The sequence below is a fragment of the Octopus sinensis genome, linkage group LG17 (assembly GCF_006345805.1).
Source record: "Octopus sinensis linkage group LG17, ASM634580v1, whole genome shotgun sequence".
NCBI classification, from domain to species: Eukaryota; Metazoa; Mollusca; class Cephalopoda; order Octopoda; family Octopodidae; genus Octopus; species Octopus sinensis.
This window is the reverse complement of record NC_043013.1, coordinates 14,974,365-14,997,171: the sequence shown is the minus strand read 5'-3', so window position 1 is coordinate 14,997,171 and position 22,807 is coordinate 14,974,365. Positions and strand designations below refer to the sequence as shown.

The 22,807-nt window shown below is 39.6% G+C and overlaps 1 protein-coding gene across 3 annotated transcripts in view; it reads left to right on the top strand.

Annotated features, from left to right (window-relative positions):
• The window catches only part of LOC115220984 (rotatin), an 84,936-nt gene that overhangs the window by 53,480 nt on the left and 8,649 nt on the right, over positions 1-22,807 (top strand). For all 3 annotated transcript variants that reach the window (XM_029791200.2, XM_029791201.2, XM_036510364.1), the window contains exons 31-44: positions 536-694; positions 1,271-1,375; positions 2,980-3,157; positions 3,728-3,810; positions 6,050-6,155; positions 7,166-7,349; positions 9,401-9,630; positions 11,833-11,973; positions 13,046-13,231; positions 15,145-15,312; positions 15,725-15,828; positions 18,533-18,610; positions 19,685-19,811; positions 20,889-21,106. In XM_029791200.2, coding sequence (XP_029647060.1) covers positions 536-694; positions 1,271-1,375; positions 2,980-3,157; positions 3,728-3,810; positions 6,050-6,155; positions 7,166-7,349; positions 9,401-9,630; positions 11,833-11,973; positions 13,046-13,231; positions 15,145-15,312; positions 15,725-15,828; positions 18,533-18,610; positions 19,685-19,811; positions 20,889-21,106 — 2,067 coding nt within the window. The remainder of the gene's footprint in view (positions 1-535; positions 695-1,270; positions 1,376-2,979; positions 3,158-3,727; positions 3,811-6,049; positions 6,156-7,165; positions 7,350-9,400; positions 9,631-11,832; positions 11,974-13,045; positions 13,232-15,144; positions 15,313-15,724; positions 15,829-18,532; positions 18,611-19,684; positions 19,812-20,888; positions 21,107-22,807) is intronic.

Below are 22,807 nucleotides of genomic sequence, written 5' to 3'. Positions count from 1 at the left end.
GAGAACCACTGATTTAGAGTGTATTCATTATGAACCTATGTTGATAAGGCTTTGTATTCAGTTCAAGACAATTGGTTGAACATATTTTAATTTCACGTTAACTTCAGTGTTCTAAAAGAAACTGTGTTTGTATGTAACTGTGCATATCTGTGTATGTGTCTGTGTCAATATATGTGTGTATTCAAAGGTGGTGAGCTGGCAGAACCGTTAGTACGCCGGGCGAAATGATAGCCATATTTCGTATGCCGTTACATTCTGAGTTCAAATTCCGCCAAGGTCGACTTTTCCTTTCATCCTTTCGGGGGTCGATAAATTAAGTACCAGTTACGCACTGGGGGTCGATGTAATCGACTTAATCCGTTTGTCTGTCCTTGTTTGTCCCCTCTATGTTTAGCCCCTTGTGGGTAATAAAGAAACATGTGTATTCGTATGTGCTTGTGTGTGTGTGTGTGTTGTAATTGTGTGCACATCCACTTACATCCTCCCACAGTCAGCCAGTTTCCCAGTATCCTTAATGTTCTCTTGTATTCCCCAGGTAAGATGTGCTGGTCTTGGTATTGCGGTCACTCTGTCCTGGAGCAGTGTTGGTCGTTCCCTTGTCACAGCCAACTGTCGACACATACCAGGTGGTATTTGGGGAGTAGTCTTCACTATTTTGCTGGACTCATCTGAAAGTAGCCTCGTTAGACAACAGGTAGACACATATATTATTTACAGCTCATGTATGCACGTAGATATACACACGCATATTCTCTCTTCCTCTCTCTCTACATGCCATCCACTCTCTTTCTCTTATCACAAATACACTCTTCCCCTTAACCCATTCACTTTCTTCAGTTTTACTCTCTTTCTCTCTCCCCTTCATCTTGTTTCTCTTTTATCTTTTACTCTCTCTCTCTCACTATTCTCTTCACATAGCCACATACACATTCTCTCTCTCTTGCTTTTTCTCTCCCTCTCTCTCTTCATCTTTCTTCTCCCATCTCTTTCCACTTTCTCGCTAATCACATAACCATACACACACACACTTTCACACTATTTCCATCCTCTTTATTTCTCTTATCTCTCCCTACTCTCTTTTTCACCACCACACACACACACACTGTCTTCCTCTATTTCATCCCTTTCTTCTCTCATTCCTCCTCCCACACTCTCTCTCTCACACATAAAAAGCACTATCCCTTATAAGTCCCCCTTGTCTTACATAGCCACTTATTTTATCGTATATACTCCATATCACTGAGTAATACCTGAATTCTTTTTGTTGAAGGCTGCCTATTTGTTGGTCAACCTGATATCCAAGCCATTACCAAGCAGTAGCAATGGCAGCAACGGAACCTCTGAAGGACCAGTAATCAATGATTCTTACTATCAGGTGAGTAAACCACATCAAACACACACACACCTCACCATATCCATTATATTATATCATATCACATTACATTATATTGCACCACTTCACATAACACTGCATTACATTGCACTACAACTCTTTGTATATTACATAATACACACACATATGTATTATACCATCTCTATACATATAAACGGCAAAATGTGTGTGTATGTATCCTTTATACAAATCCACAATTTTTCAGTAAGAGGGCTCGCACTTTCTATGGCCATTCAAAACTGTCCAAGAGTGGTCGTGCACATCCTTACATTTCCCCAGTCACCCCGTAAAGACATAAAAAAATCAATAGAAGTGACTTTTTTGTGAATTTTCTATCCAAAACCCAATCAAAATGCCTGAAACTTGATACGCCAATTAAATGCCAGCTAGCTGTATGTGATTGATCGGAGATTTGGACAGTACTTGCGTGTATGTACGCACGCACGCAGCTGTATATGCATGCACAAGCACTATGACCCGGCAACACCGGGTCATAGTGCTAGTGCCACATATTACATTATATCACACTTCATCGTGATGTGAGTGGAAGCAGTTACATCACGTCTTTGCCATTATGGCCATTTCTCTCCTTTTTACATCAGCTGGTAACTATAATCCAAGGGACCAGCACATTTATTGCACACACATACAACTTACCTTTCATGTAAATACGGAGACAATCCTTTATTGCCAATAGAAACAACAAATGTATCTTATTTTTAATATTCTTTTTCCTTCCCATACCACTTCTGTCTTTGTATGTTATTTTCCTCTTCTCTTTCTTAACACAATTATCAATTTTGACGATGCTGGGCTTCTTCTTCACAAGCATCAACAATGGTTCTATAGCATTTTTTACAGACCACCCTAAACGGTTTTCCTCTTATTCAACACAATCCTGACAACTAACCAAAACCTCTCCTATCCTTCTCTTCTGGACAAGTATAACCTGTTGGTGTCCCTCTTACGATGGAATGCTCTGTGCACTGCCAATGGTTTCCATGTCTTTGTATCCATACTCATCAGTTCTTTCTTTGGCCAGTTTATGACTCCGACTCCATACTGAAGTGATGCTATTACCCATGTATTTACTCTTAGATTTTATTCCATCCAGTCAGTTTTGAGCACAACACCAATCTTAGTCTTCAGAAATATTCTTTCTTCATCTTTGCTTTCTCTTCGTCCTCGTCCTCATCCTCCCCCTCCTCGTTCTCCTCCTCCTCCCTGTCGTCCACCTCCTCGTCATCGTCGTCCTCCTCCTTCTCGTCATTGTCATCCTCCAATTCCTCCTTGTCCTCCTCGTCATTGTCGTCCTCCTCGTCATCTTCCTCCTCCTCATCATCATCAATAAAGTGGTGAACTGGCAGAATTGTTAGCAACTTTGGACAAAATGCTCAACAGCATTTCTGAGTTCAGATGTCCCCAAGGTAGACTTTGCCTTTCCTCTTTTCAGATTCCATACAATAAGTACCAGTTGAGTATTGGGGTCAATGTAATCGACATTCCCTTCTCCTTAAAATTGCTGGCCTTGTGCCAAAAATTTTTTTAAAATTATAGTATTATTGTAATATTTCACTACATTTCAGGAACCTTTAGTTGGTCTGACAGCCTTGATGGTTCTACTACAACACTGCCAGTTCTACCAAACTGTCAGCCAACTCTTGGCTATGTATTACCCACAACCTACAATAAGTCCTCTCACCTTCATGGAGACTAATTACTCTCTGTTACCTGGACCTTTACTGGATGTACCTGTTACAGGAGGTAAGTACCTTTCATCATCATCATCACAATCATCGTTTAACGTCCGCTTTCCATGTTAGCATGGGTTGGACGATTTTGACTGAGGGCTGGCGAACCAGATGGCTGCACCACTCCAATCTTGATCTGGCAGAGTTTCTACAGCTTGATGCCCTTCCTAACGCCAACCACTCTGAGAGCGAAGTGGGTGCTTTTTACGTGCCACTGGCACAGGGCCAGTCAGGTGGTACTGGCAATGACCTCGCTTGAATCTTTTTACACGTGCCACCGGCACAGGTGCCAGTAAGGCGACGTTGGTAGCGATCACACTCGAATGGTGCCCTTTTATGTGCCACCAGCAAGGAAGCCAGTTGGCTGCTCCGGATATTAAATGGTTGCAAAGCCAATCTCCTACCTATGCATTAAACACCCCTGCTACATTACACAGCCTTCTTTTTCCAATGATAAACCCTTAAAAAAGTATTGATGTAATAGCTCCTAGTACTTCCAAATTACTCTTACATATTTATGTTTGTCTGTCTGTATCTCTGTTTAATTTTCATATATATATATATGTTTTATTTCATTTAAAAGCTCAGAATAAACTGAAGATGATGCAGATACAACAGTTAAACCCAGAACACAGTTCTGTAATTCCCAATGATGTTACTTCTGAGGTACAAATATTTTTTACTTTTCAACTCTTTTTCTTCTTGTTTCAATTCCTCAATGAATTCTAGTTATGCTCTATCAGGCTTTTAAAATAATAGTCTTGATTGATCCTTAGGAAGAGGTCATACATGGAATCTGGTGTAAATATACATTTTATGTAACACCTGGGTTACTCTCTCATTCAAGTAGGCAACCTTTGTTGGATCCATGAAGACTCAACTGACATGGGAATGACTATGGAATCTATTCCTTAAAGTTATCTTCTTTTATCTGTGTTCTAGGTGTCACACTGGTAGTCTTTAGAGCTTCAGACAAAATACCTTGTGGTATTTATTCCAGTACCTTGCATTCAATTTTCAAATGGTACCAAGGCTAAATTTGTCTTTCATCCTTCCAGGGTTGGTAAAGTACCAGTTTGTGCGTTGGACCTTGTAGAAATGTCAATGCATTGGATGGAATGAATGCCTTGTGATATTTGTTTCAGATATTTTACATTCTGAATTCAAATCCTGCTGTGACCTTCTTGAATGATAGACTTGATCCATTGACACCCCCACCTTGTCCTCGAGTGTTAGGCTTAATCTGTTATCTGGTTTTACACTACCACCTGGCCCTTGGGTGCCCTTAGCAGAGTCCACTTAGTTACAAACATTTGGACAGGATCTCTGGTTTTAAGATACCTTTCTCTCTTGCCCTCAGTCTCAGAGGCCTTGTAAAGGGTCATAGGCACTGTACTGTTTTCCTGACTAAAAGATAAACTCTGGCAGAAATATTCTTTGGCTGTTATGTAACTTCTAGGATTCAATGTGTAATGATAACTGGTGACTGTCATTAAATACTGACTGTTTTATGTTCCAACCAGCAAGATTTCTATTCTGCAAGAGTGCTCTTTCATCCTTTAAATCCTTATCATTCAGAATATTCTGTCAAATCATCACTATCATCATCATCGTTTAACGTCCGTTTTCCATGCTAGCATAGGTTGGACAGTTCAACTAGGGTCTGGGAAGCCGGGAGGCTGCACCAGGCTCCAGTCTGATCTGGCAGTGTTTCTACAGCTGGATTGCCTTCCTAACGCCAACCACTCCATGAGTGTAGTGGATGCTTTTTATGTGCCAGGTGAGGCTGGCAACGGCCACGATCGGTTGGTGCTTTTTACGTGCCACCGGCATGGAAGCCAGTCATGGTGGCGCTGGCGTAATGCTTGTTTATTCACATTGCTTTGAATTTAATCATGCTTTGTCTTGCGGCTTCAAGATTTTGATAAGGTGATAGTTTATTTTTTACAATAACATAATAGGGTAGGTGTGAGATGTTGAATCTGACCAGCTTGAACACAAAAAAGACAGAATATTTTGGCCAGATATGGCCAGTTTAAATGCTAAAGGGTTAAACCACATCAGTGACATCAACTATCCTGTTGCAAAAATACTCAGTTCCTTCTCGAAGGAAAAGGACTGAGATTTTGGTGCTTAAATATAGGAACCAACTAATTTAATTCCAGCCTCTACCTTAATACTATGTATGTCATTAATGTCACTGTTGTGAAGCTATTCAGTCCCTTTATTCATGGCTGGTCCCTAGATCTGTGCACATTCTAAGTAGACAGTCACCTTAAATGCTAGTGGTCATCATCATCATTTAATGTCTGTTTTCCCAACCAGCATGGGTTGGATGGTTTGACATGAGCTGCCCAGGTTCTATGTCTGTTCTGGCATGGTTTCTGTGGCTGGCTGCCCTTCCTGATACCAACCACTTTACAGAATGTACTCGGTGCTGTTATGCAGCACTGGCATGGGTGCATTTACATGGCACTGGTGCAAGTGCTTTTTATGTGACACTAGCACCCATGAGCTTGCAAGATTAGGAATGCGCAGCTGAGGACGGATGCAGGGGACAAGTCTGTATGCAAGGACAACCATGCTTTTACTTGGCTTGGCATGTCTTCTCATGCACAGTGAACCACCACCCCCTCTGTAAGTCCCAATTAACATTCTGTGCCCTGTTAGACTTTTTTTCTTAAAACAGTATTGAACTTGCTCTCTCATTTAGCACTTAAATGTGTAAAATAAGGTTCCACAGTTGACTGGTTGTTTTAGCAATATCCTGCTAACTTTCTTTTCTAGGAGATTTTTTTATTTGTTCAACATTACAGAAATCTGAAGTCAAACATCTATCATAAGAATTCTTAAGAGTCTTGGAGGTTTAAACTATTTGTTTCTTTTTATTCTTTTATTAATTCAGACCATTCCTTCATGTGGAGGGAGTAAAGTTGACCAAACTGGATACTACCAACAAACTCCATTGTCCATTAGTAACCAATCTTCTGTGACAAACTCAAAACAAAGCAGTATGTAACAACTTATTCTTACTTTCTTTATTTTATATTAGAAATATTTTACATTTATATCACTCGTGTTACAAATATGTCGCATTCCTGACAATCTTGCACTAATGTAGAGTTTTGTAAAACAAAATTTATTTTACCAATGACTTCTATGTTACATAAACATGGAACTCAATGGGAAAATGTTTCACATCTGCTACTTCTCCCAACCTCTATATCATTGGTCACCTCTCAACCCTACCTAATTTGAGTTGACCAAAGCTATGTCAGTGGATTTCATTGACAGAATCTGTAAAAAAAAAAGACCTTGTTTGTGTGCAGGTCCACATGCCTTGTTGTCTTGATATTGTGCATTGGTTGTAAAATGATTTTCGCTGTCATTCAAGTGATGCAGTTTGTTTCTAATCTGTGAAAAAGAAAACATCTGGTCATGAGGAAATATTGTCTTTTTTTTGAAACAGGTTGAGATTGGCGACGACAGGAAGAGCAGCCAGTCATAGAAAATCTGCTTTGATGAATTCTGTTTGACCTTTGCAAGCATGGAATATTGAACATTAAAATGATGATGATGAGGATACACTAAAATACTGACCATTAAAGGCAGCAAATTTGGTGCTGTTAGTGCATCAGCTAGAATACCTTGCAGTATTTGTTCCAGCTCTCTATGCTCTGAGTTCAAATCCCACTAAGGACCAATAAAGTGCTAGTCCAGTACTGCAGTCACTTCTTCTCCACCTCTCTCTTTCTTAAAATTATTTTTACTGCATCATGAGAAGCCATATGTGACCATTCAGCCTAACTGATAGTCGACTCCTCCGAGATAATTAAATTAAAAAATCTCCAGAGTGCTTAGAAATGCCACTTCACAGAATAGCAAAGTAAGAGGGGTATATTCACAAAAACCATACCTCTCCTGTTATATAATTGTGATTGTCTCTTTTGCTTTTTTTTTTCCATTTGTTCTTTTATCATGAACTTGTGTCTTTCTCTGTCTCTTCAAAATAACCTTTCAGCTCCCAGAAGTCCACGTGGTGTAGATAAGTTCCCAGCATTCCCTGCAAGGACTAATGTGAATACGGCCACCACACCAGCTCTAGTTACTGCTGTGTGTCATCTCCTCCATAACTTGGTCATTTTATCACCCGAAGACACGGTCAGTTCTTTAACCAACCATTTGATACCGGCATCTCTTATGGCGTAAGTTGACCAATTTCACTTCACCTTCATTTTTTCCTCCTTTCTTCTTAGTGCTGTTGTTTAGCCCTAGGTCAGCTCTGACTGAGCTGGTTTGTTATTAAAGGCATACCAATTATAACTGTTTCCCAATCTGTTTCTTGGGATAGCTACAATCACATGATTCAAGTGTTCCATTTTTAAGACGTTGAGGGTATTTCACTGCTATTTCTAGCAGGTTAAGCTACTATATAGTCTCCTTAATGCCTTTACATAAAGAAGGTGTTGCAGTGAAATTGAACCTCATTCCCTGTTGATTTCCAGTTCTTTTCAGAGAGACTACACTGAAGTGGTGTTCCCCACTTGCATTCCCTACTAACATGCAAGTATTTGAAAATCACTCCTGTAGGCTAATGAACCTAATGAACAATAAAATACCAGTTACATATTGGGGTTGGTTAAATACACCCTAGTACTTCACTCGTACATTATTTCATCAGCTCCAGAAGGATGAAAGAGAAAGTTGACAACAACATCATCATTATCATAATGATAATAATGATAATAATAATAATAATAATAATAATAATAATAAAAAAAAGGTGGCAAGCTGGAGAATCATTAGCATACAGAACAAAATGCTTAGCTGCACTTCACCCATCGCTACGTTCTGAGTTCAAATTCTGCCTAGGTCGACTTTGCTTTTCATCCTTTTGGGGTCGATGTAACTGACTTGTCCCCTCCATCAAAATTTCAGGCTTTGTACCTTTAGTAAAAAAGGATTATTATTATTATTATTATTGCTAAGGCAGCAAGCTGGCAGAATTATTACTGGGCGAAATGCTTAGTGGTATTTCGTCTGCTGCTACATTCATCATCATCATCGTTTAACGTCCGTTTTCCGTGCTAGCATGGGTTGGACGGTTCGACCGGGGTCTGGGAAGCCAGGGGCTGCACCAGGCTCCAGTCTGATCTGGCAGAGTTTCTACAGCTGGATGCCCTTCCTAACACCAACCACTCCGCGAGTGTAGTGGGTGCTTTTTACGTGCCACCTGTACAGGTGCCAGGAGAGTCCGGCATCGGCCACGATCGGTTGGTGCTTTTAACGTGCCACCGGCACAGAAGCCAGCCAAGGCGGCGCTGGCATCAGCCACGTTCGGATGGTGCTTTTTATGTGCCACCGGCACTGGAGCCAGTCGAGGCAGCGCTGGCGTCGGCCACGTTCGGATGGTGCTTTTTATGTGCCACTGGCACAGAAGCCAGTCGAAACGGCGCTGGCAACGGCCATGTTCGCCATTCTGAGTTCAAATTCCGCTGAGGTCAACTTTACCTTTCATCCTTTTGGAGTCGATAAATTAATGACCAATGAAACACTGGGGTCGATGAAATCAACTTACCCACTCCCCACAAAGTTCAGGCCTTGTGCGTATAGTAGAAAGGATTATTATTATTGCTTGGCAGTTTTTCATCTGTCTTCACGTCCTGAGTTCAAATTCTGCTGAGATTGACTTTGCCTTTCATCCTTTTGGGGTTGATAAATAAAGTCCAAGTGAAACACTGGGGTTGATGTAATCAACTAGTCTCCTCCCCCGAAATTTCAGGCCTTGTGCCTTTAGTAGAAAGGATTATTATTATTATGATGTACAGTTTAAGCCAACTGACTCACTGAGCTCAAAGATAGGCTGTCTACACAGTGACTCAAGCTGACAGAAATAGCAGTTAAATCTCTCACAAATAAAAAAACACTGCCATCTTGAAAAGAAAAATTAAGAACATATTAGACAGTCCAGACTTCTAAAAGATGGGATGGTCATGGCTTGATTAACTTTGATTATACATCTCTTGATTCGGGGTTGATTTGGAATTAAATGGCAATATGAAGGAACAGAGGGCACACATTGGGTAATGTAGTCCTAGATACACTATATCTGAATAAAAGATGGGACAGTCATGGCTGGAATAGCTTTGATCATAGTTCTATTGGGTCAGAGTTTGCCTAGGGCTACACCACCAACAACAACAACTACTACTACTACTTGTGACTAACTTGTTTGTTGTAACTTTCACTATTTCAGTCTGTTGGACAGTGAACTACTAGAAGAGAATGTCTGTTGTGAGTCTGGCAGTGATGTTAGTTCCGGTGCAGTTGAATTACTTGGCCAGCAGCTCCTACAGATGCATTGCGGCATCATCAAGTTGATGGAGACCTGTTCCGTCCAGAATGCAACATTCCGGAAGAACATCCTCCACAATACATCATTCCTCTCAGAACTTGTTCATCTGCTTGGTGTTTCTCCACAACAAGGTATCTGGAATATAATTTCTTCAATCATGTGTGTGTGTGTGTGTGTCTGTTTGTGTGTGTTTGTAGCTTGCTTCCCAGCCACATAGTTCTGGGTTCAGTCCCACTGTGTGGCACCTTCAGCAAGTTTCTTCTACTATAGCCTCAGGTTGACCAAAGCCTTGTGAGTAGATTTGGTAGACGGAAAAACTGAAAGAAGCCCATTATATATATATATAATATATTATATATTATATATATAATATATATATATAATATATATATATATATATATAATATATATATAATATATATATATATATATATATAATATATATATATATATATATATATATATATATATATAATATATATATATATAATATATATATATTATATATATAATATATATATATAATATATATATATATATATATAATATATATATATATATATAATATATATATATATATATATAATATATATATATATATAATGTATGTTTGTGTGTGGGTCTGTGTTGAACCCCGTCCCCCCACCCCTGCTCTACATCGCTTGACAACCAGTCCTGGTGAGTTTATGTGCCAGTAACTTAGTGGTTTGGCAAAAGAGACCCATAGACCCACTAAGCTTACAAAGAATAAGTCCTGGGGGCGATTTCTTTGACTAAAACCCTTTTAAGATGGTGCACCAGCATGGTCGCAGTCAAATGACTGAAACAAGTAAAAGAATAAAAGAATGTGTGTACGTATGTATTATATACTTTTATGTATCCGTTATGTGTGATAGAAGCAGTATTAGTCTGAAACAGCAATCTGTGTATCATCTTAAAAGCAGATACATCATTGAAAGCTAACTTAACTGTGGTAACTGTTCCACAGTAGCATCACTTATAAACATGCAATGTTAAAAAAACACAGATATATATCAGCAGCAGACAAAACTCATCCAGCAGCAGTGTTGGCATTGCTAAATGTGCATTTCTACTTCTTTGAGCTTCATCAGTAGCAAATGTCCACTGGTCACTGCATGCTGTGGATGCTTGCTACTATCAAAACCCAATGATGTTATGTCTGCTGCTGATATATTTCTGTGTTTCTTAATACTATTTGGTTATAAGGGATACTATTTTGAGGTGAATACTGCATTTAATTAAGCATTCAATGATGTGTCTAAGTATCATACAGAGGTTGTTTTTATGTACTGGGTTGTAGTAAATAAAGTGAAAGTTGGCATTGACTTCTGTGATGAATTTAGTGTGTATGTAGGAGTCCATCGAGGTTCAGTCCTCACTCCTTTCCTAGTAATCATTGTCCTACAAGAGTGGGTTTGGTAGACGGAAACTGAAAGAAGCCTGTTGTATATATATATATATATATATATATATATATATATATATATATGCATACATGTATGTGTGCGTGCGTGCGTCCGAGGGCATGGCAACCTCACTACTGCTGGTACCATGAAACAATGCATCCAGTACACTGTGGGTGCATTTAGGAAGGGCATCCAGCTTTAGAAACCGTTAAAACTGAGATGTCTGAGAAAGACGTGGTCCTGAAACTTCAATATGAATTATGTACCTGTCATGGTAGTGAATTCACATCAATATGAAAATGATTGTCATTATTTAGCATCCACTTTTCCATGCTTGTTTGTTATTAAAGGCATACCAATTATAACAGAATTTGTTGAGTTAGATTTCTCTTTAGCCTGTTGCCAACCCTCACCTATTTTGAAGGAAGGTAATATTTTCCTATGGTCAGATATGTTTCCTATGGAAAACTAGAAATGAACAACACTTCCTGTATGACTGTGATGCTCATTTACAACCATCCTGTGATGCGAAGGCAAAGATACACTCACATGCAGACAAACACACACACACACACACACACACACACACACACACACACACACACACACATGTGGTGGGCTTCTTTCAGTTTCTGTCTACCAAATCCACTGAAAAAGCTTTGGTTGGCCTAGATTTAATGTAGAAGGTGCTGCACATTGGGCTTGAACCAGAAACCCCACAGTTGGGAAGCAAGCTTCTGGAAGTAGATCCAACCAATGATGATCAAAGTTCTGATGGATCAGGTCCGGTATGTGACCAAACCACAATCTCTAAATATTTTCTGTGGTACTGCTGTTCCAATGACTATTGAGTATATTTTTCCAAAGCAAAATTCTAAATTTTGTTTCTTCTTTTGGCATTTTTAGAATCCCAACCCATTCATGTGATGTGTGAAACGATGTACCAGAAAACTTTCTCCATGCTCTCAACGTTTTTACAACTAGAAGGTTCTTTGGCACTCGATGCATCCGCTGTGATTTTTGAAGAGAACTGGAGCATCCTCTTTGGTAAATATGTCATTACATTTCAATAAATGTTATTCTTATTAGGAGGCTAAACCTATATTTAGAATGGTGTCATGTTTGAAAAACTGCAAACATTATCATTAATTTTGCTTTGTAAGGAGGTGAGCTAGCAGAATTGTTAGCATGTTGGAGAAAATGTTTGACGACTTTTCACCCATCTTCATGCTCATCATCATCATTGTTTAACGTCCGTTTTCCATGCTAGCACGGGTTGGATGGTTCGACCCAGGGTCTGGGAAGCCAGGAGGCTGCACCAGACTCCAATCTGATCTGGCAGAGTTTCTACTGCTGGATGCCCTTCCTAATGCCAACCACTCCATGAGTGTAGTGGGTGCTTTTTACATGCCACCGGCACATGTGCCAGGGGAGGCTGGCAGCGGCCATGATTGGTTGTTGCTTTTTACTTGCCACCGGCACAGAAGCCAGTCAAGGCAGAACTGGCATCGGCCACGTTCGGATGGTGCATTTTATGTGCCACCGGTACAGGTATCACAACTACAATTTCCATTTGATATTTATTTTGATGCTGACGTTTCTGAGTTAAAATTCTGCTGAGGCTGATATTGCTTTTCATCTTTTCGGGGTAGATAAATTAAGTACCAGTTGAGCACTGGGGTCGATGTAAAATTTGAAATCATTAATTTTGTTTTGTAAGGTGGTGAGCTGGCAGAATTGTTACCATAGACAACACGCTTAACCAATATTTTTTCTGTTTTTATGTTCTGAGTTCAAATTCTGCTGAGGTTAGCTTTGCCTTTCATTCTCTTTGGGCTGATAAATAAAGTATCAGTTGAGCACTGGAGTCAATGTAATTGGCTATCCCCCACCCCCATAATTTGCAGCCTTGCACCTGTAGTAGAAAGGATTATTAATTTTGCAAAGTAGAGGGGTCACAGTGACCATTTCAAGAGACTTTGGAATAGAATGTCTGTGACTAGGTTGTAGATATACAATATAAAACTTTTATACTTATCATCATTACCATTCTTTTAATGTCTGCTATTACATGATTGCATTGGTCAGACATAATGTTAGAAATGACCTTTATTTTCAGGTTGTATTGAATACACCTTGTTGAAGAAGCAGAACCAAAGTTTGCAGGAAAGTTGCTTAATGTTTTTGGCTCACCTGTTTGCTGAGGAAGGGAAAATGCAGAGTAAAACCCTGAAGAAAGAAGCTATAGACAACAGAATTATTAAAAGACTTCTTGATGATACAGTTCCACCTTCTTCCAAACGATGTAAGTCATTTTTCTAAACGAGCTTTATAACTCCACTCTTGTATTTGCCTGCTTGAGTCGAGGCAGGTACTGTTCATATTTAATTTAAACCTTCCATTGTTATTTTATATGAGAAACTTTTGTCATGTTCCGAGCACCATCTTTATATATATCAACATACATCTGTCTTTTGTTATGTTCTAAATACCATCTTAGTGGTTAGTGTTGGGCTCACAATCATGAGGTAGTGAGTTCAATCCCTGAACTGGGCTGTGTGTTGTTGAGCAAGACACTTTATTTCATGTTGCTCAGCTGTAGAAATGAGTTACGACGTCACTGGTGCCAACCTGTATCGGCCCCTTTGCCTTTCCCTTGGATAACATCAGTGGCATAGAAAGGGGAGGCTGGTATGCATGGGCAATTGCTGGTCTTCCATAAAACCAACCTTGCCGGGACTTGTACCTTGGAGGAAAACTTCCCATGGTCATTCATGAGTGAAGGGGATCTTTATACCAATCAATATTTGTCTTTTGTTCTGTTTCACACGCCATCTTGATGTACTTTCTTCATCATTTTACATCCACTTTCTAATCTGGAATGGGTTGGATGAATCACCATAGTCTGAGTCAGTTCTTATTGGGAGCCACTACCTTTATAGGTTGGCCTGTAGGCAAATTCTTGCTTATATGTTTCAATTTTGACTTGGTCTGTATGGCTGGATTCCCTTCCTAGCACCAACTACTTTACAGACTGTACTGGGTACATTTCATAATGGCACCAGCATTAGAGAGCTGTCATGTCCTTGACAAGACAAGACTAAATGGCATAATATATAATTGTCTTTTCTTAATTTGTGTTCCAAATGCCAATTTAATAGACCAAGATATAGTTCTTTTAAGACATCATACAGAGGGATAGATAATTATACATCTTTAAAATTTATTTATTATGGTATTATTCTCATTAAATTCCAATCCGACACATTTCTGCTTTTTACATTATTTCTTTTGCTATGTTCCGCATATCTGTTTCATAATAAAAAGTCACTTTATTAGATCCTACAAATTCTTAATTATTTGTGAAATTAATTGAAACATGTAGGTTGTATATTTCATTAGAAATGTGGTAAAGTTAACCTAATAGGTTAAATATCATTTCAAATTCTTTAACCCATTAGAATTTAAACTGGTCATATTCGGCCCAAATATTCTACCTGTTTTATGTTCAGACTGTCAGAATCTGGCCTCTTACACCTGCTCTACCATGTCATTCTAAAACTATACAATCACTTCATTGCAAGATCAGCGTTGCAAGTTAATGCACCATTAATTCAAAACTATGCAAATTAATCAGTATTAAATTTAACTGAGTAATCTGAATGCTAAAAGCAAACTTGAAAAGTTACTTCCCTTGGTCACTTTGATGGAAGCACTCCGTCGGTTACGACGATGAGGGTTCCGGTTGATCCGAATCAACGGAACAGCCTGCTCGTGAAATTAACGTGTAAGTAGCTGAGCACTCCACAGACACGTGCACCCTTAACGTAGTTCTCGGGGATATTCAGCATGACACAGAGAGTAACAAGGCCGGCCCCTTGAAATACAGGTACAACAGAAACTGGAAGTAAGAGTGAGAGAAAGTTGTGGTGAAAGAGTACAGCAGGGATCACCACCATGCCGGAGCCTCGTGGAGCTTTTAGGTGTTTTCGCTCAATAAACACTCACAACGCCCGGTCTGGGAATCGAAACCGCGATCCTATGACCGCGCGTCTGCTGCCCTAACCACTGGGCCATTGCGCCTCCACTCCCTTGGTCACTAACCACTGTCTTAACTTCCTTGTGCATAAAATATAAAAACAAAAACGTAGATATACTATTAAATATATTGTATTTACGACTTGTTACTTATTTTTTAACTACAATATTTTTTTTCAGACGATGCTAACCAAAATACCACTTCAGGTTCTATACTGTGTAATCTTCTTATGAAAATGCATGAGAGGGTGATTTCAAAACCAGGCGATGAATTGGTACATCTTTCAGGCAATGCTTTGAAATGCTTGCTTGCCATAAGCTTCTCTGCCAAGGACACCGCTCTGAAAGGTAAACAATCTCATTTTCTGTTGTGGAGGAGTCAACACTTTTTTGTAACAGCCTGCTTAATTCTTTAATACAAAATCACTCATTTATAATTGTTTATATTTACAGTAAAAACTTCCGTCATAGTTTTATATAAGTATCTTCTCTTTTGTTACCAAACTTCATAAGAGAATCCCTGGTTCTTTGATACAAACTTCATGTCTTAATTTTTGAAATGTTGGCAGCCAAACCGAAACAATCCAAATAATTTAAATTAAAACTTTCCATCAAAATTTCATGTTGATTTCTATTCTGAATACCAGCTTAATATGTATAGATCATATGCTGTCCTTCAAAATTGGCTGCTATTTTTAGCAGATCAAGCAACCACATAGTGTTGAACTTGTTTGTTTATTTAGTTCTGTTGTGTTTACAGGTGGCTTTGTAGAAAGTGTGATGCAACATTTGAAAGATTGGCATGCCAAGCTGAATCTGGCGTTTCTTCAGTCAAAGAAAAACTCTTCTTCAAGAAAGAAACAGGTTTGTGCAGTATTTGAATGGAAGAATTGTGGTGCCGAGAGGGGAGAGGGTGGTGGGAGGGTTATTATGGCATTGGTGAAAGGTTGGTGTTACACCACCTGTGGTGTATAGTTGTAAAGTTGATGGAGGGAGAATACGGCACATTGTTTCTCTGTCTCACTATAACCTTTCATCATCTGACACAAGATCATCTCCTCCAATGCCCCCTCCCCTCTCAAAAGAGATGTTTTTTTTGTCTTGCAAGTGCTTGGTGACCCTTCCAGTGCAGGTGCCACTTAAAAGCTCCCTGTCCACATTGTAAAGTGGTTGGCATTCGGAAGGGCATCCAGCTGTAAAAACCTCACCAAAACTGACCTCGCCTGTGCTTGTGCCACGTAAAAAGTATTAAATCCACTCTGCTGAGTGGTTGGTGACAGGAAGGGCATCCAGCTGTAAAAAGCCTGCCAAAGCTGTTACAGAAGTCTGGTGCAGACTTTTGTCTGGCTGGTTCTTGTCAAACCATTCCACCCATGCCAGCATGAAAGGTGCACGTTAAACGATGATGATGATGATGATGTAACATAGTGTGATTGATGGACTGGTGATAGATATATCTATGACTAATGTTGTAACATTACTAGAGGAAGTGTATCATCATTGTCATCATCATTTAGCCCCTGCTTTCCATGCTGGTATGGGTTAGTCAGTTTGAAACTAGTAAGCTGGAGAGCTGCACCAGGTTCTAATCTGATTTTGCTGGGTGCCCTTCTGGATTGATATTACATATGTGACATAATGTTGTTAGATTGATAGAGGAATGTAACCTATCATCTGTAACAATGTTATAGTGGTGGCCTGGTGTTACATATATTTCATAATGAAAGTTGCCTGACTGACCAGATGGTCATGATGATGATGATGACTGCATCTCTGTCAATATATTGTTACACTGATCAACAAAGTGTAACATGTCACCGTTCACTTAATGTGTTGTTGATGGACTGCTGTGATGTGTATCAGTGACATACTCTAATATTGATGGATGTGTAACCTGCCGTCTGTAATGTTATGAGACACGGAAGGATTAGTGTTACATATATCTGGCATAATGTAACACTGATGAGGGAAGTGTATCACACATCATCTGTTATGTGATACTGAAGGACATGTTACATCATTTGTGGCACATCAGGTTATAATGTTGTAATATTGATTAGCAAGAGATGCTCTTGTATTGTATGTCATTTTGTGGTGCAGTGACATTAAATATCAGTCTTTAATAATTATTTCTACTCTAGGCACAAGGCCTTGAAAATTTGGGAGGAAGGGAGCTAGTCAATTATATCAACCCCAAGTGCGTAACTGGTACTTATTTCATCAACCCCCGAAAGGATGAAAGGCAAAGTCGACCTCAGTGGAATTTGAACTCAGAACATAGCGGCAGACGAAATACCTATTTCTTTACTACCCACAAGGGGCTAAACATAGAGGGACAAACACGGACAAACAAACGGATTAAGTCGATTATATCACCTCCAGTGCGTAACTGGTACTTATTTAATCGACCCCGAAAGGATGAAAGGCAAAGTCGACCTCAGTGGAATTTGAACTCAGAACATAGCGGCAGACGAAATACCTATTTCTTTACTGCCCAGAAGGGGCTAAACACAGACAAACAAACGGATTAAGTCGATTATATCGCCCCCAGTGCGTAACTGGTACTTATTTAATCAACCCCGAAAGGATGAAAGGCAAAGTTGACCTCAGTGAAATTTGAACTCAGAACATAGTGACAAACGAAATACCGCTAAGCATTTTGCCTAGTGTGCTGACGATTTTGCCACCTTCAAAAAGAGTCTATAATAAAAGCTGATATAAATGTTGGCTGGTTGGTTTATTTCTCTAGTCACATTTGTCATCATATAGAGAAAGGAGGTGAGAAAATAAAAGAGAGATACAGAAAGTTAACATAAGAGGTGTAGAACGAGTGTCTTGTAACTTTCTGGCAAACATACATTTTGAATGAAATTTTGCAGATAAATTTTCCATGGAGTAGATTGTGGTTATGTGTAAAAAAATTTGAAAAAATAACAATATATATTTATTGCAAATATACAAATGAGAAATTTGTTTTATTTCATTTTATTTCAAAGTAATAAATATTTTTTCCTTTTCAAAATTAGTATTCATATCATTATTTTGTTTAAGCACTAAAAAAATTTGGCAAAAGTTCAACTATAATTGTTGCCTGTACACCTTATTTCTTAATATTACAACAGAAATATACTTCCAAAGTTATTTGTAATATGACAGGTAATACCCTGGTATTAAATATCTTGTAACATAAATGGACTGGGTGTTGTGACAAGCGTTACACCTGTCATTATCATCACCACCACCACCACTGAATGTCCACTTTCCATGCTGGCATGGTTTGGGCAGTTTGACAAGAGCTGGAAAATCAGAAGACCATGTCAAGCTCTATAGTTTGCTTTGGTAATGGTTTCTATGGCTGGATGCCCTTCCTAATGCCAACCACAAGTATTATACTATGTGTAGTTACTTTGTCAAACATTATTCTGAGCTCTAATTATATAATTAATGAATGACCTTCTGGCCCTTTTTTTTTTTTTTTTTTTAGTTCACAACCACTATAAATGTAACAAATTACTCTAATTGAACTGATTAATATAAATTAATTAATCCTCACCCTTTTTCGTTCTAGACAGAATCATTATTACAAGATGTCTTGATGGCCTTCCAAATATTGACCAACTTTGCTACACACCACCAAGAGGTTAAGGTGAGTTATCGTTATTTTTACTACTGCTGCTGCTGCTACTACTACTACTGTAATGATGAATTAGCAGATTTGGATGGTCATCGTCATTGACGATTCTTTAGCCTGCCTGAAATAGCAATCAAGTCTCTTTCAAATTACACTCTACCAGGCGTAGGAGTGGCTGTGTGGTAAGTAGCTTGCTTACCAACCACATGGTTCTGGGTTCAGTCCCACTGTGTGGCACCTTGGGCAAGTGTCTTCTACTATAGCCTCGGGCTGACCAAAGCCTTGTGAGTGGATTTGGTAGATGGAAACTAAAAGAAGCCCGTCGTATATGTGTATGTATATATATATATATATATATATATGTATGTGTGTGTATATGTTTGTGTGTCTGTGTTTGTCACCCCAACATCGCTTGACAACTGATGCTGGTGTGTTTATGTCCCCGTAACTGAGCAGTTCGGCAAAAGAGATCGATAGAATAGATACTAGGCTTACAAAGAATAAGTCCTGGGGTCGATTTGCTCGACTAAAGGCAGTGCTCCAGCATGGCCACAGTCAAATGACTGAAACAAGTAAAAAAGTACCAAATTAAAAATAAAAAAGGAAGGACACACTGTATGATGTTAATACACTGTATGGGTCATGAGAAAACTAATGATTTATACAGCTGTATAAATCGTTATCTCTGTAATGATCCTACACAGCTGCAACTATATCTGATAAATGGGACACTTAAAAAGTACTAAAAGGGTAAAGACCCCCTTCGGTCATGAATGACCATGGGATTGCACCTAGAAAGTTACCCTCCTAGTCACAAGTCTGGGCAAGGTGGTTTATGGAAGACCAGCAGTCGCCCATGCATACCAGCCTCCCCTCTCCACGCCACCAGTGTTATCCAAGGGAAAGACAAAGGTCGATACAGCTTGGCACCAGTGACGTCGCAACTCATTTCTACAGCTGAGTGAACTGGAGCAACGTGAAATAAAGTGCCTTGCTCAAGAACACAACAACCCCCATCTTTTTGGTCATAGTTTGTGATGTTTGTTATCGAAAGAGTTGACCCTGTTTTTTTTTTGTTGTTGTTTGCAGTTGGTGTGTCAGAGCAGTTACCTACCTCAGATGGTCCACTCCATGTGGTGTTGGTGTCTTGAAGATAAACCACTCATGTGTTCTGCTGTCAACCTCCTCATCTCCTATACAGCCAATTGTCCAAAAGGTAAGATCACTGATGGGCAGGGATGTTATGACTATGGGGTGGGGATAGTAGCATTTCTGATAAGGTAAAAGGGTAAAGAATCCCTTTGGTCATGAATGACCAAGGGACTGTACCTAGAAAGTTCTCCTCCTAGGTACAAGTCCATGCAAGGTTGTTTATGGAAAACCAGCAGCCACCCATGCATACCAGCCTCCCCATGCTACTGATGTTATCCAAAGGAAAGGCAAAGGGGCCAATACAGCTTGGTACCAATGACGTTGCAATTTATTTCTACAGCTGCGAGAACTGAAGCAATATGAAATAAAGTCAAGAACACAACACACAGCCCGGCCTGGGAATTGAACTCATTATCTCATGATTGTGAGCCCAATGCTCTAACCAGAGCCATGCACTTTGTAATAGGGTAATAACATAGCAATAGACAGAATCAGTTTGGAGAAGTAACAACAGAAGAATGGACAGAGCCACTGTTTCGAGAAGGGTGTGTGGAGTATAGCATAAACATGGAGAGAGCCATTTTAGTAAAAGAGATGTTTGGGGTGGAATACAGCATAGAAATAGATAGAGCCACGTTGACAAGAAGGGTGTGTGAAATATAGTATAAGAATAGTCTGGGTCAGTTTAGTAACAGAGATGTATGGAGTCTAACAGAAATGGATTGTGTATTTTGGCAAGCAGTGCATGTGGAGTATAAAAGTGGGAGCAGACACTGGTGTATGTGGAATATAGCATAAAAATGGATCGGACCATTTGGGTGAGAGTGTTGCAGTGAGTACAGCATAGAAGTGGATGGTCCAACTTTAGTGAGAAGGGTATGTGGAGTGATGGAGAGAACCATTCTGGGGAAGACAGTGAAAAATGTCATAAGAACAGAAGAAACCATTTTGCTAAGTGGGGTACATAGATTGCTATTGGAATAGTTACAACCGTTCTATGGAGGTAGGTGGAGTATGTAATATGAAAGAAAAAACCCCCACTTGAGAAGGGTGGGTAGTGTGTTTAGCGAGAGGAGTGTTGAAGTATGGAGTTGTATCAAGATGTGTCATTTTTGTGACAGTGATGTAATCTATGTTACAGCTTGTAGTTCACTGGCATACACCCATCCCGTCACGCAGGGCAGCAATAGCAGCATCATTCCGAACCGTAACCAGTTAAGCAACAACTCACTGGTCCACTGTTTGGTACACCTTTTGGCATCGGAACCAACCAAAGACAATGGCTCTTTGATAACGTCAGTGTTCCATTTGTTGTCAATATTAATGGTTTCAGGCGAATGTCGCAACATCCTTCTCAAGGTCAGTTTTGGAGTTTTTTTTTTTTTTTTTGACCTTTTATATCATCATTTAATGTCCGTTTTCCATGCTGGCATGGGTTGGACAGTTTGACAGGAGCTACCCAGCCAGAGAACCCCATTTGTCTGTTTTGGCTTGGTTTCTACAGCTGGATGTCCTTCCTAATGCCAACCACTTTAGCATGTACTGGGTGCTTTTTACATGGCCTGGCACAGGTTCTTCTATGTGGCACCAGCACAAGTGCTCTTACATGGTATCAGCACAAGCGTTTTTTATGTGGTGCCAACATCATCATCATCATTTAACGTCCGTTTTCCATGCTAGCATGGGTTGGACGGTTCGACCGGGGTCTAGTAAGCCATGGAGGCTGCACCAGGCTCCAGTCTGACTTGGCAGTGTTTCTACAGCTGGATGCCCTTCCAAACACCAACCACTCCATGAGTGTAGTGGGTGTTTTTCATGTACCACCGGCACAGGGGCCAGAGCAGGCTGCCAAACGGCCACGATCGGTTGGTCCTTTTATGTGTCACCGACAAGGACGCCAGCATGATCTTTTATATTTTTTTATCCTTTTAAAACAGTCATCAAATATTACTGACCACCTGTTGTTGTCATTAACCTACTGTAGGGTGGTGGACTTTATCCATCAAACATCACAGCCTGACACTTTAGGTGTCTTTTGCAGCACACTTCACTCTGTTGTAATCATTTGGGCTAGGTCTCCTGTTTGAGCATACCATCCTCCCTCTCAGTCTTGGAGACCCTATAAAGGGTCATGGCCTCTCTGCTCAATTAAAAAAAAAAAAACAACTCTGGGGTACTTTGCTGTTTTATCATACCAATTTCTTTACTACCCACAAGGGGCTAAACATAGAGAGGACAAACAAGGACAGACAAAGGGATTAAGTCGATTACATCAACCCCAGTGCTCAACTGGTACTTATTTAATCGACCCTGAAAGGATGAAAGGCAAAGTCGACCTCGGCGGAATTTGAACACAGAACGTAACGGCAAACAAAATACGGTTACGCATTTCGCCTGACATGCTAACATTTCTGTCAGCTTGCCACCTTTTTTATCATACCTATGATGCTGTTGTTTAAAAGACCATTCCACTCATGACCATCCCATCTTTTGGGGTATGGTTTATCTTTGATTACATTATTAAATGTTCTTCCTTTTTTTTTTGTATTTTAAAATTCGACAAGAGTTTTACTGCTATTTTTTTTACCAAGATGAACAACCATATCAAGGGCCTCTTTCCACTCCACACCTTAATGTAGGGAATTAAATGGTTGCTGATCTAACAAATTGTTTCTGTTGATCCAGTTTTATTTGTCGGGCAGAAATGCCTTAAAATGTCAATCACAAACTGTTTCCCAGCTTTGAGTTGAGGAGTTTGTTAAAGATTTGGTTGTTACATTGAGCAAGTCAGTCAGCTCTAAAGTAGGTTCTTCAGTGGCTTAAAGAGTGCTCCGTGGGGCAGCATATTGTAAGAAGGATTATTATTAAGGCTGCAAGCTTTCTACTATAGGCACATTGCCTGAAATTTTGTGAGAGGGATCAGTTGATTACATCAGCCCCAATTCTCAACTGGTATTCATTTTATCAGCCTCAAAAGCCTGAAAGGCAAAGTCAACCTTAGTGGAATTTGAACTTTGAACTTAGAACATAGAGACAGACAAAATGTTGCTAAGCATCTTG